This window comes from Megachile rotundata, chromosome 13, assembly GCF_050947335.1.
Source record: "Megachile rotundata isolate GNS110a chromosome 13, iyMegRotu1, whole genome shotgun sequence".
Taxonomy (NCBI): Eukaryota; Metazoa; Arthropoda; class Insecta; order Hymenoptera; family Megachilidae; genus Megachile; species Megachile rotundata.
Window position 1 is genome coordinate 15236375 of NC_134995.1, and position 12496 is coordinate 15248870.

The following is a 12496-nucleotide window of genomic DNA, read 5'->3' on the forward strand; positions in this document are numbered from 1 at the left end:
GCAATTACGTTTGTTTGCAAAATTTCCAAAAAATTGCTCCGATAAATTTGATAAGGTACGCAAAATGTGTTAGCATACGTTAACACAAATATTTTCGCAATTAAGCTGCGTAAAGTTTCGTTACATCTAACAATTAACAAGTCAAATACAATTACAACTGCTGGCGGCTACAACTTATTAAGCCGTAATTAATAATAAATCAGGCAATTCGACAGAACGGAGATTCCCGAGGGATAACCGGTCGAAAATGAACTATCTCGTCGAATCGAGAGAGCGGATCAATTTTGTTCTCGGTCACGATACCTTCTCGCGCGGCTTCCTTTTTGAAAAATTAGTTCCACGGAAATTCGAGGTGGTCGAGGGTGGCCGAGGGGGTGGGTCGTACACTGCGCTGTGCCACCAATTAATTACGGCTGCTCCGTCGCGATGTTTAATTAAAAGTGCGAACGAGCGGCTCTAGTTCGCCACACTTTCGCCACGCGAATTGCATTTTGCGCGAACGCGCGCGGACCCGCTTCTCTCCTCTTCGCGTAATTAATTAATGGATTTCGAATCCTACTCGAGAAGACAGGAACTTTTGTCTAATTGAAGCAATTTTGGCCCCTGGCCTTTTTTGTTCTATTTTTAGGGACTAATAGGGTTTTTACCCTATTTTCAGGGACTCGGTTGTTAATAGTTTTCGAGGGGTAGTTTCATCCCCCCAGTGCTCGAACGACCGGAAAAGAGTCGGGAAGAACCATGTTGGTCGAAAGAAAAATGGAATCGTCGAAGCAAAACGAGTACAAAGGACATTTAAGGGGTAAACGCGAGAAGATAAATATTTGTCGTAACTTTTTCCGATTTATGGAGGCTGCGAGTTATTGATCGATTACTTGGCTAACTTCCTTCGGTTACTCTTCTCTTCAACACTTTCAAACGAACGATTCTTTCTTTGATTTAAAAGTTCGGATGAAAGATTCGCAACTTTGTTTCTGATATACCGTGGTTGCTTCCATTCAACCCTTTGGCGATTCTTTTTTCATCGACTTCGTCGCTTGTACTTTAAGTTAAACCACTGTTAACAAAATACATCGTATGCATTTTATTACAGAAACTCTCTCTCTCAAAAATAAAAAGTTCGTAAAAGAACTTGAAGGTTCGTCAACACTTTTTAAGTGCTTCTATTAGTCTACGGTAATTTCTCTTGCAAGGTTGTTTGATTTTCCATCGGTTTCCTTCTCTTTTTTCCTTGACCATCATCGGTTCAGTTGATCGATCGCTACCCTCAGTCTTCCAATTATTTCGCTTATTTCTAGCGACAAAGCTACTTGATGTCAATTAAGGCTTTAACGAATTCGTTGTTGTCGAGCTTCCTGCAATTCGCCTGTTCTTTTTATCTTTTATTTTATTGTCGATCGCTCGTCGAGAATCTGTGGCACGCAGGCGCCAGTTCGAAAGTTCACCGATCGTTTCGATTTGTTCTACTCCTGGTGACCCTGTTACAACTCGTTAATTGGACAAAATCTCTCGCTTCACGGATCAACGACCGTGGTTCACGACCTCCATTTTTCTTACAAAACTTCTACGGTATTTTGTAATCTCAAAATTCGCTAATGATTTGATGCGAAATTTCGGATTTGATTAGATATTTGTTTTATGGTGTTGTGGGGAGCAGTTAGTAAGTTTAATTTAGTTACCGCACGTTGATTTGGCGTATATTGTAATGTAGGGTATTGAGTAGGTAGACGTTGGATAGTTGCGCGCTAGATATCTACGCGTCGAATACCCACGCGTCGAATACCCATGCGTGGAATACCCACGCATCGAATACCCACGCGTCGAATGTCCACGCGTCGAATACCCACGCGTTGAATACGCATGCGTGGAATACCCACGCGTCGAATACTCACGCGTCGAATACCCACGCGTCGAATACCCATGCGTGGAATATCCACGCATCGAATACCTACGCGTCGAACACCCACGCCTCGAGTATCTACGTGTGGAATACCCACGCATTGAATACCCATGCGTGGAATACCCACGCGTCGAATACCTACGCGTGGAATACCCATGCGTGGAATACCCACGCGTCGAATACCCACGCGTCGAATACCCACGCGTCGAATATCCGCGCGTCGAATACCCACGCGTCGAATATCCGCGCGTCGAATACCCACGCGTCGAATACGCATGCGTGAAATACCCACGCGTCGAATACTCACGCGTCGAATACCCACGCGTCGAATACCCATGCGTGGAATACCCACGCATCGAATACCTACGCGTCGAATACCCACGCGTCGAATACCTACGCGCCGAATACCCACGCGCCAAGTACCTACACGCCAGATATCTGCACACCACATCAACACACATCGAATATCAATCGTATTAAACATCCACGCATCGAAGTCCACAATAACAAAATTAATATTACTTCTTTCAAAATTAATTTGTAAATTTTCGCACCATCTACACGCTAGTTATCCCATGTTTAATCTTCACCGATAATCCGAACAGAGAGTTTATCACGAAATGGCTGTGTTCTCTCGATAATTGGCGAATTAATATCTCCCGAGGGGTATTAAGGGTGGACTTGGATACCCGAAGTAAGACTTATCGGTAACCTCGCCCGTAGTCATCTTATCCGTGGTTGGTCTGAAGTTTATTCCGAACTAAAACTATCAATTATTCTTAAAGCTCGGTAAATCGCGGTCTCACCTTAGATCCTCGTTTAGATACTTCATTTAAATGGGTAGCTGCATCGATTTAGTTCGCTGTAGTAAAGGACGAACTTATAAATGATTTTAGGTTTTCATGGATCTTTGGTTATAATAATTATTTATCCTATTATAACTACTGAAACATCTTCCCAAATCCATCTAACTTTCCCTAAAACTAATAAAATCAAGTTGTAAATTTCGTAGTGGTAAGAACGAATCTCCCTGAGGAATGGTACTCGTCGCATAATCAGCAGAAGCTCGATTCGGACGATTGAGCGTGCACGTATAATAGAGTCGGTGTTGGTCGGTAAATATTCGCATTAAAATTCAGTGGAGGTTATCGGAGAGTAGGAGTACGGTACCGAAAGAGGTAGCTCGAATTAGCATTGTACACGTATAACGGGGACGAAGGCAACGTGACCCGAGAAGGTTCGAGCAGTTCTCGAGGCGAAGCCTCCGTGTAAATCAAGCTTTAGGCGTCCATGCACGTCACATTGCTCCTCTGGAAGTAGAAGCAACCACGTGCTGGCCGCGAGGAACACGTGCGAACACCGAGAGCTGGCCTTTTAATTTCGCCGACAAGCCAGATGGACCGAATGGCTGGCTGCTGGGACCTTTACGGCTTCTCTGCGCTCTTGATTAACGTCGATTCCGCGATGGTCGCCTTTACCTTTTCATTTTCCTTCCCGACAATCTGTCGATTCGGACCATAAAACGTGTTGCGAACTTGCTCCACGAAAGTGCACGAAGCAATTTCATTCCACAAATAATTTTTGAGCTGCAGTCATACTTCTCTTTTTTAAGCAAACCGAAAGACAAATGATCCATCAATTGCGTTTATACTTTATTAAATATTTAGAATACAGTCAAAAATTAATCACGTAGATATACCAACGAGATCGCCACAAAGAATAAGGAAGAAAATCGTGAAGTAACACGATCGGTGTTATCGAATTCCCTGATTAACGATTATCGGTTTATGTAGATGGGTAGCACGTGCCTCGAAGTCGAGCAATAAATATCGTAAATTCGATTTAACGAGCCGATAAACCTTTCAACGTTGCTAAAAACTCTTTCAACGAAATTGCGCAGGAACGTAGTCACGTAGCGATTCCGTTGTAAATCACGCCGCGAGTGAATTTCGCGGACCACCGTCGTAGAACGACAATTTTCAGGGAGAGCTTTTCACCCTCGAGCCGGTCAAACAGCATAACCCGACCGTTTCTCGACGAGCGAAGCGAAGAATCTCTTGAACGAGATTAATCCGTCGAGAGAGGGACGAGGATGTGCCGCTTTAAAATTCGAAACGGAACAATCGCGTGTTATCTCTCGATTGTGTCACGATTTTCTGCACCCTTTACGAGGAACAATTTCGTTTTTCGTTTCTGCATTTAGATGGTGTCCTTTGTTCCTTTGGAAGATCAAACTTTCCATTATGCACGCTTGTTCTTCCTTCTTTCGGGACGAATTGGACTTTCTTCCGAATTGTCAATTGTCGGCTCTGCTAATACTCCACTACCTTTTGTTCTCGAGCATGCAAAATTTCCTATATTTGCGGCAAAGAAATCAACGAAATAGGTCAGCTTCGTTGAACAGTTTTTTAAAGGGGAGTGTTTTCAAACGATTACTCAAGCGATATGTGATTTTAAGCGGTTTGTACACTCATGTGTGTCCTTACAAGGGAATAGTTGTTGCATGTGAAAGCGATGTTATATCGAAACAAAGCAATCTGGTAGTGAAAGATACACAATTGTCGACTTACCTTTACCTGGTTTAATTTTAACGAGTTGACTGCCACAGTGAACACTGAACTTTGCAGTCAGACATATAAAACAGATTATTAGAAACATATGTTTCAACGTTAAGTTTGCTTTTGCCGTAGGTAATTGATTTAAGTGCAGGTCACACGTGTTCACCGTGGTAATCAAAAGAGAGGAAAAGAGTGAGAAGAATGAAGATCGTGGTTCGAATCGTACTTCGTATTGGTAATTTATTACAATTTGTACAGATTACAAATCGGTACCTATGGTGTGTCGCGTTCCTCGTTAGACATCGTAAAAGGAGCGGATATTTGAGCAGAACGCCGCTCGTCGCTGCGCTAACGTTATCGTATCGTAGTTATATTAAATACCCCTGTATATCGTATGTGTCTAAACGTCGACGTTCCGTTGAACACCTGGGGTTGCTAAACGAACCCAAAATCAACAAAGAGTAAGAATCATAAAAACCAACCATAACGCGATCGTTCGTAGGCAGGGGTTGTGTATTGCGCTCAGCGGGTTACAATTGAAATCTTCGACTAACCGTTTCAACCCTCGACACGTATCTCCCGTTCACTTAGCGTACCGGTAAAAAAAATCGATCGATCCGTTAGATAATCGAATGCCGGCTCGATCGACGTGGACAAAATGGGAACGTAGTTGGAAAGTGAACCGGGGAACAGCACGTTCTCGCATCGCACTCGCCGACCCTCCCGTCTCTCGCACAGGCCCACTCGAATAAAAATCATTGTTATTCGACTATCTACTCCATACATAGTAACATACATAACTGGAAGCCCTAGACTACTAGGTTTTACATGGACGATGTAATCGGGTTAGTCGGTGGCAGTGATGTCCTCGTGGACGCGTGCGAGCTACCTGCTGGCAGAGGTCGGTTCGATGATCGTCGCCGTGCTCGTCATCGACGAGAAAACCACCAGTAAGATCGTCGTTACGAACATCATCGTCTGTGTAGTCCAGGTGCTGTGTAGGCCCGATGAGCTGTTGCTGCCTACGAACAAATAGAGCACTGCGTTACTACACGCGATCTTTAACAACCCTAAATCTAATCTAACGAATCAATATTTGTATTTTAGCATATTCGATCACGCGAGTATTCCCCAAGGTTAGACCGCAGCAGCAAGTCGACAGCGAACGCGGCAAAGTTTGAGACACGATGACGTGTAGGAAACTTTGACGATGACTTGGAAACACCGAAATTTTCCTGCGTCGTAAATCCACGCTAGATTCCCGATATTCTGGATAGTGGGTGGATTACAGAATCGCGGAGCTAGATTTCCCAGAGGCGAACACGTCAGAAACGTCCCGGCATTTAGTGTCCGTACGTTTCGCGAGTTTTCAACGCAAGATCGAATAAGTCACATGGAACTTCGATCTTGTGTTTATGCCAAAAACAAATTCAAGATTTCCCCGGAATGGAAATCTCGCCAAGTCGAATCGCGCGTAGAATTACTCGAAACGTTCGGAGAGCAAATTAAGCGAGTCGAAACTTTCCGGAAGTTTAATCTTCGAAACGTTGAATCAAAACGTAATAATGTTTCGTTCGAACACGGCAGAGAAACTTGCAACTGTTGACTTTCAATTGTAAATATAATTTCTGCTATCACGAAGCACGAGCGTTGGAATTTTTATTTTTTTATTTTCGTTTCGCGAACGCGGGTATATGAATCCGCGATATTCGGTTACTGTACGACAAAGAGACATCAGAAATTCGAGTCGCGTGTATCGTTCGAGCCGTTTCACCGGAAATCGTTCAAATTTTACGGAAAACATCGCTGCGTCGACGGCACGAATTTCGTTGCGACGGAAATATCATAGGAAAATGAAATCCTTTAAAAAAAATAAAGAGAAAGGAAAAAGGGAAAACTATTCGGTAATAATCCTCGTGGAACATGGCCAGAACGTGTTCCACGTTCGCAAAATATCAATTATTAATGCATTCTGGGAAAAAGTTACGAGGTATGTAAACTTTCTCGCGTTTCGCGTATTGCATTCAATATTCACACGCTCGGTACTCGCGCGTTCGATATCCACGCGTTCGATATTCACGAATTGCATTTCCACGCGTTCAATTATCACGTGCATATCGATTTTTACGCATTGAATTCTACATGTTACATTTCCACATGTTAGATATTAACGCATTGGATTTCCGCGCGTTCAATTATCAGTAGCTCGATTTTTACGCACTGAATTCTACATGTTACATTTCCACATGTTAGATATTGATGCGTTGGATTTCGATGAGTAGTGTGATGCATTGAACTTAACATAGCGTTGGATTCCGACGCGTTAAATATCGACACGTTGAACCTTGAGGCGTCGAATTTGCACGCTTCGAATTTTGACGAAATGAACGTCTACCATCTCCACTCGTTAGATTCCAATAAATCACATCTCCATTATTCCAATTTCGAGACTGCACCGTATTTATTTAATAAGGCCGCGTCGACGGATAAATCCCTTATCACTTAAAGAGTTAATTACAGCAAAAAATATTAAGCGGTCTCCCAAAGTAGTATACTAGGCTCGTTAGTTCCGGTGAAAATGTGGGAGTTGCCGTTTCCGGCGTGCCTTCGTTGCCAAGTGTGCTGGGGCTCGTAGCCATTTCTGCAAACTTTGTCGCGTCCAACAGCTATTCTCAAACCTTAATCCTAAGTTATTTGCAAAAGAGTGCGCTGTTTCCTGGGAAGGAGCGTTCCCCTTTCTTTTTCCTTTCTTTCGTTTCTTTCCGCGACAGGAACACGATAAATTGAACAGTTGCTCTAGTTAAATAGCTGGCTGGCGAGGCCCGAGAGAGCCAATTAGAGACTGCAGGTCAATTGGGGACGAAATAAAGTGTCTTAGCCACTCGAGCTTGTTAAAACGTTCGAATTTTCCGCTTAAAGTGCTTGGCCAATATCTGCTTCGCCGTTCTCAAGAGTCTTCGCTGATTTTTCGCTCGGTCACGGATCGCTGGAGTTGTTTTAATCTACTGCGCGGATGATATAGTGCGATTTTTAAGTGTTCTTCGACTCGTCGGGATATTTCAAGTCCCGTAAGAATGACAGTCTTCAAGATGGATTCGAATTTCTCCTATATTTTTACCTCCATGGGCAAACTTCGATCATATAGGATCTAACTGACGAGTCTAAAAAATATCTCGGAAAAAAATGTGCTTTGCCATGGTAAAGAAAATCGAAGAGAATTTCAGTATTCACGTTCCGACCGTTCAAATAATGTTCTCGACCGAGAAACGTTACGATCGGCCACTTTTCTCGGCGAGAGACGATTCCTCGCATCCGCAGACATTATTCGACGCGGAACAGCCAGTTCTCGTCCCGGTAATTTGCTTTTTTATACCGGCTGGCTCGTTCTCCTGCGTTACTTTTCTTCTTGCTTGAAAATTTAATCGCGGAACCGCGATCCCGTCGCCTCTAATGCGATTCCTTGGCCCGTCTTCCTTCTTCCGACCAACGCTCGTCCCGTCGAAAGATCTTCGCGAGACGAAACGCGCTTTAAAAACATTGGTTTCGTTCCAATTTTTGCTCCTATACCGACGAACGTATTTCGTTATTACCAGAACGAGTCTTTATTTATTGCGTTTCTTTCATACGCTGAAAATCACTGAAAGCTTTGAAAATTTGGGGATTTAAAAATTCCCCATCATAAGAATATTATGAAAATTTGAGGATTTGTGTATAGAATTTTGGAATCTCAGAATTTTGTGACTCGGAGAATTCGTGATCGTACGAAATCCTTCTCTTTTGAGTCCACACGTGGTTCGTGTCGAGCGAGGTTTATTAGCAGGACAAAGAACAGAGAAGCGTAACGAAATATCCACGGTTTGTCGAGGAAGGTGGGTCAGTGTTTCCGTAATGAACGAGCCGGAGGAGAAACGAAACAGAGTAGAGACGCAGGGATTGTCGGCGATCGATATTCGATTAATTGGATTTAGTTAGCCGGTTGGACAATTTTCTTTTTGTCCATCGTTCGCTCTAGTCGACACGCTTCCACCGTGAATCCCTTTCATCTTCAACGTTTCATCCTCGATTTGGTAATGTAGTTTGAAGGTAGCTCTCGCACGAGGCTGTCATTGAATTTTAATCAAAATTCCGTCCCCGTTTCTATGCCTGGCATCGACGAATTTTTTTCCGATCGATACGGTAAGACAAACGGTATCGAATTCAATCTACAATATTCGAATCGTGAAACGCGTAGAGGCCGATTCTCGTTACGCGATCGATTCGATCGGACGCGTGTAATGTCCCCATGGTTGGGCCGTAATTTTACCGGTAATAACGTTGATAGTAATGCCCGTTTCTATGTAAACGATAGTCGCTCGGCGGAATAATTATTAACACGAAGTATCGAATAGTACAGCGAATTGCAGGGGTTCTATGCGTTTACGACGTCGTTCTTTCTGATGAAGGTACGTAGGAAAACAAGCTTTTTTACACTCGAAATATTGACCCAGGCATCCTTCGTCTTTTCCAATACGTGGTCGTACCTTTACCTTGGAATCGCTTTCATCTATTCAATGAACTGTATGATTAAAAAACGGTGTGAACCAATCGATGGGAAATTATCGAGTGCGGCGAATTTGCAACGCGAACGAGCTGCTGCATTTTAACAAGCACATTTCGTTACATACTAAAATTTCAACATTTTAGCATATATAATTTTCGTTTAATTTTAACCCTTTTACAAACTGGAATATATTATTAACCTTTCATTACCTTGAAGCTTAAAACGTTTCAGTTTTACGTTTGCTGAATTCTTTCAAACTTTTTCTACTATTAACTGCTGCTATTGTCTTCACGCTTTAAAAGAAAATTCTCCCCTAAATTCCGTCATCGAAGTAAACCGATAAGTCGCGAGTAAAAGAAGCAAGGGTTTTCTATTTAAGGGCAGGAAATCGTTTAGAGTCGTTTAACGAGCCGATGGTCCGTATTGGCAGCTACTTGGACGATCGCCTGCTTCGCTTCGTGTCGAACGATGCGAGTTATTACGTCGAACAACGAGCTCCTTCGCGAAATCTCGTTAGACTCGTTTTTTCTCTTTTTTCCAGAGTTGCCCGCTCTCTGCGAGCGACGTCGCAATCTGTATTATCGTGCATCGCGTTCTCCAGCTTCAATTAAGCCGTTTTCGTTCGCCATGGATGGACAGGAGATTAATTTAGCGCGGTTAATGGACCCCCGGAGAGTGTACCGCTTCTGAATTTCATTTCGCCTCGTCGTTGATGCAACGGAACACGAACGTGCGCGGAATTTGTTTCATTTTGACAATCTCCGTGTCATGGCTGTGACGTGAATTATTAAAAACGTCAAGTTCTTGGCTGCTCGTTAACAATGAATTTTACGACGTAAAACCACGACAACATAACGCTCGTAATAAATTAATTTGAAGGCAAAGTTTCATTAAAATTACTGCGTAAACGTTTCGTGTTTGTGTAACGCGAAATAGCTGATTATCGGATAAAGTCTTTTTGATCTATTATGTCACAAAGCAAATATAGAAACGAAAAACCGAACCGATTTAGCAAGTCAGAATGAAAGATCGAAGCATATTAACAACTTCTCGCTTTGTTCTATTATCATAATTCATAGGTTTTTTCATTCCGATATTAAAGTAAAAAAGCGCTTACGTTGAAAGTTACACTCGGTGGAAATCGCCGGACGTAAGACGTTGGCTCTTCTCTCTTTCGGTTTTAATATCTGCCTTACGGGGAAAGCTATTTAAAAATGCCGGTTAATTTTAAGGTCCACTAGGCGCGGCGGGAACTTAACGACCACCCTTCTATTTTCTCGGATCGTTCTCGTAATAACCCAGATTGGATTATTCTAATTTTCGGGATTAACGTTCGAACCCGTTTCCGAACGCTTCTTAATATCGTGTTTCGTTTTTCATACGTTTGCGGGAATTTCGCTTAATCGAGATATTCGGAATTTATTTTTCCAGCCGATCGAACAAAAAAGCGGTCCCTTAACGATGCACCGCGCTCGCGGAATATAAAAGTTTCGCTGTTCGACGTTGAATTATAAAGGCAAACTTGGTCACACGAATAACGGCTCAACTCCCATGAAATCTGGGCGAAGAGAGACAAATTGTTAGTCAATCCCGAAGAAAAATCTCTTCGACGATGACGGAGTTATTTCCAAGGATGTGCTTTGACAGATACTCGTTCGGGAAGTCCTCTGGATTCGATTTAACCACGTTTTACAACCGAACGAGTCCCTGTCGAGGAAAAGAAAGCTCAACGAATTGACTCGACGTTCAAAAACGCGATTTTCCATGCGATTCGCGGTTTACGACTTTCGTCCTCGATCTTTCTACGCGATAACAACTGTGAGGATTCAGAAATACTTTGTTTTTTCTTCTCGTGAAATCAATTTCTAGATGCTCGCACAAACACCCTTCCAGACAAATACTTTTTCAATTTCTCAGAACGCGGAAATTTTATTATAAACGACGTTTCTACGAGGTAGACTTTTATGGGAAATACGGTGGAGGTTTCGGATTAGCAAGTTTGTAAATTCGGAAACGGTATTCGAAAAACCGACGGAGAATTCGGGGGTCGAGGAATTTGAAATTCAATCGGATTTCGCCGAGGTCCATCGAGTTCAGGTGGCGGCGTCGTTTTCAAAATTCATTTCTGCATCTCTGGTAACCCATCTGGCGTCGCGCAATCAAACCGACGGGCTCGGTCAATTTACTACGTACCCGAAATTGTTTCGTTTTGATTGACAAGCGAACCAGATCTGACCGCGTGCCAGCCGTCCGACCGTTCAACTTCATCAAAAACGTTCGAGGAGATAGCGTTTCGCGCCCGGCATCCACGAATTATTTAGGCTTTCCGACGCGTTCAACCCTGTTGTCCCGCCACTGGAATTGGGTCGTCGCGAATTTGCACCTGAATCGACATTAGAATAAGACAGGCCGACTGGCTGTCCCGTGATTGCGGGATTCGCGCGTTACCGCAAAATCGAACTCGATCGATCGCCGGTCTAGACTCTATCTTCTCTTTCCTTCTCTGCCGCGAAACGCCTATTGTCTGCCGCTGATTGCGCGCGAATCGAGTCTGCAGACGCTACTGTTTGATACCGGAAACTGGTTGTCCAAGTGGGAGACGTTGCATTTTAGTATTCTGGAAATTTAACCCTTTATCCTGACGGGAAAAGCTTACTTCTACTTTTTCGCAGAAAATATTTAAACATTTAATCTCTTAGAGAGCATGTGAACATTTAGTTTTTAAACCGGTGCACTTTCGCAAGGATTTTTAAGGTTATAAAATATTAAAGCGTCTGTACATGTCACAAAACGATTACAAAGTTATCCGAGTTTCAAAATTGTACCTTTATCGGAGTGCACAATGTTACAATTTCGTGTAAACATGAAATTACTTACTCGTCGATAGAAAAGTCAATGCTCGTCACGTGTATGAGCCAGTTAGGTAAAAAATACACTCTGACGCTGATTCATGACGATGATTCGCAGCATCGCGACGCAATCGCGACCCCAGAGTAATACAGACGTTCTCGAAAAGCTTGTTTCGCATGGAAAAAGCAATTACAACCGGCCATGGCTATCGAAATTGTTATGAACAGGGAAGAGAGAGGCGCGCTATGGTGGAACGAGGCTCGTTGATGGACAACGGTCACCCGGTTGTCCCCGTGCACCGAATCCCTGTCACGTTTTCCCTCGTTTCAGCCGGTTTTCGAGCCACTGGCTGCAATCACCGGAAGCCGGTATGTAGCGCGATTCGAACAACGCGATCTATCGACCACTCTGTTATACAAGGTGTCGTGAAACCTATGATGCAAGAAAAACATTTCAAGCATTATCCGGCTAGGTTGGCGCAAATTTTATTAAAAAAGTTAAAATCGATCGTGTATATTCAATTACAGCTAATGAAGCTGGTTATAGAGTTAATCATGTTGGTTATAGAGAGCTTTGTTTCGCTCTATTAGTTTAAAAATGATTGTACATTTTATTTGTTACTCTCTGTAACTGTGCTCTGGTCCTAGGCAG

The 12496-nt window shown here is 43.1% G+C and overlaps 1 protein-coding gene across 3 annotated transcripts in view; it reads right to left on the bottom strand.

The window, feature by feature from the left end:
• Positions 1–4669: 4669 nt before the first annotated feature.
• The window catches only part of LOC100874761 (uncharacterized), a 95038-nt gene continuing 87211 nt past the window's right edge, over positions 4670–12496 (bottom strand). For all 3 annotated transcript variants that reach the window (XM_012298099.2, XM_012298100.2, XM_012298098.2), the window contains one exon: positions 4670–5477. In XM_012298099.2, the coding sequence (XP_012153489.1) occupies positions 5341–5477 (137 nt within the window). In that variant the 3' untranslated portion in view covers positions 4670–5340. The remainder of the gene's footprint in view (positions 5478–12496) is intronic.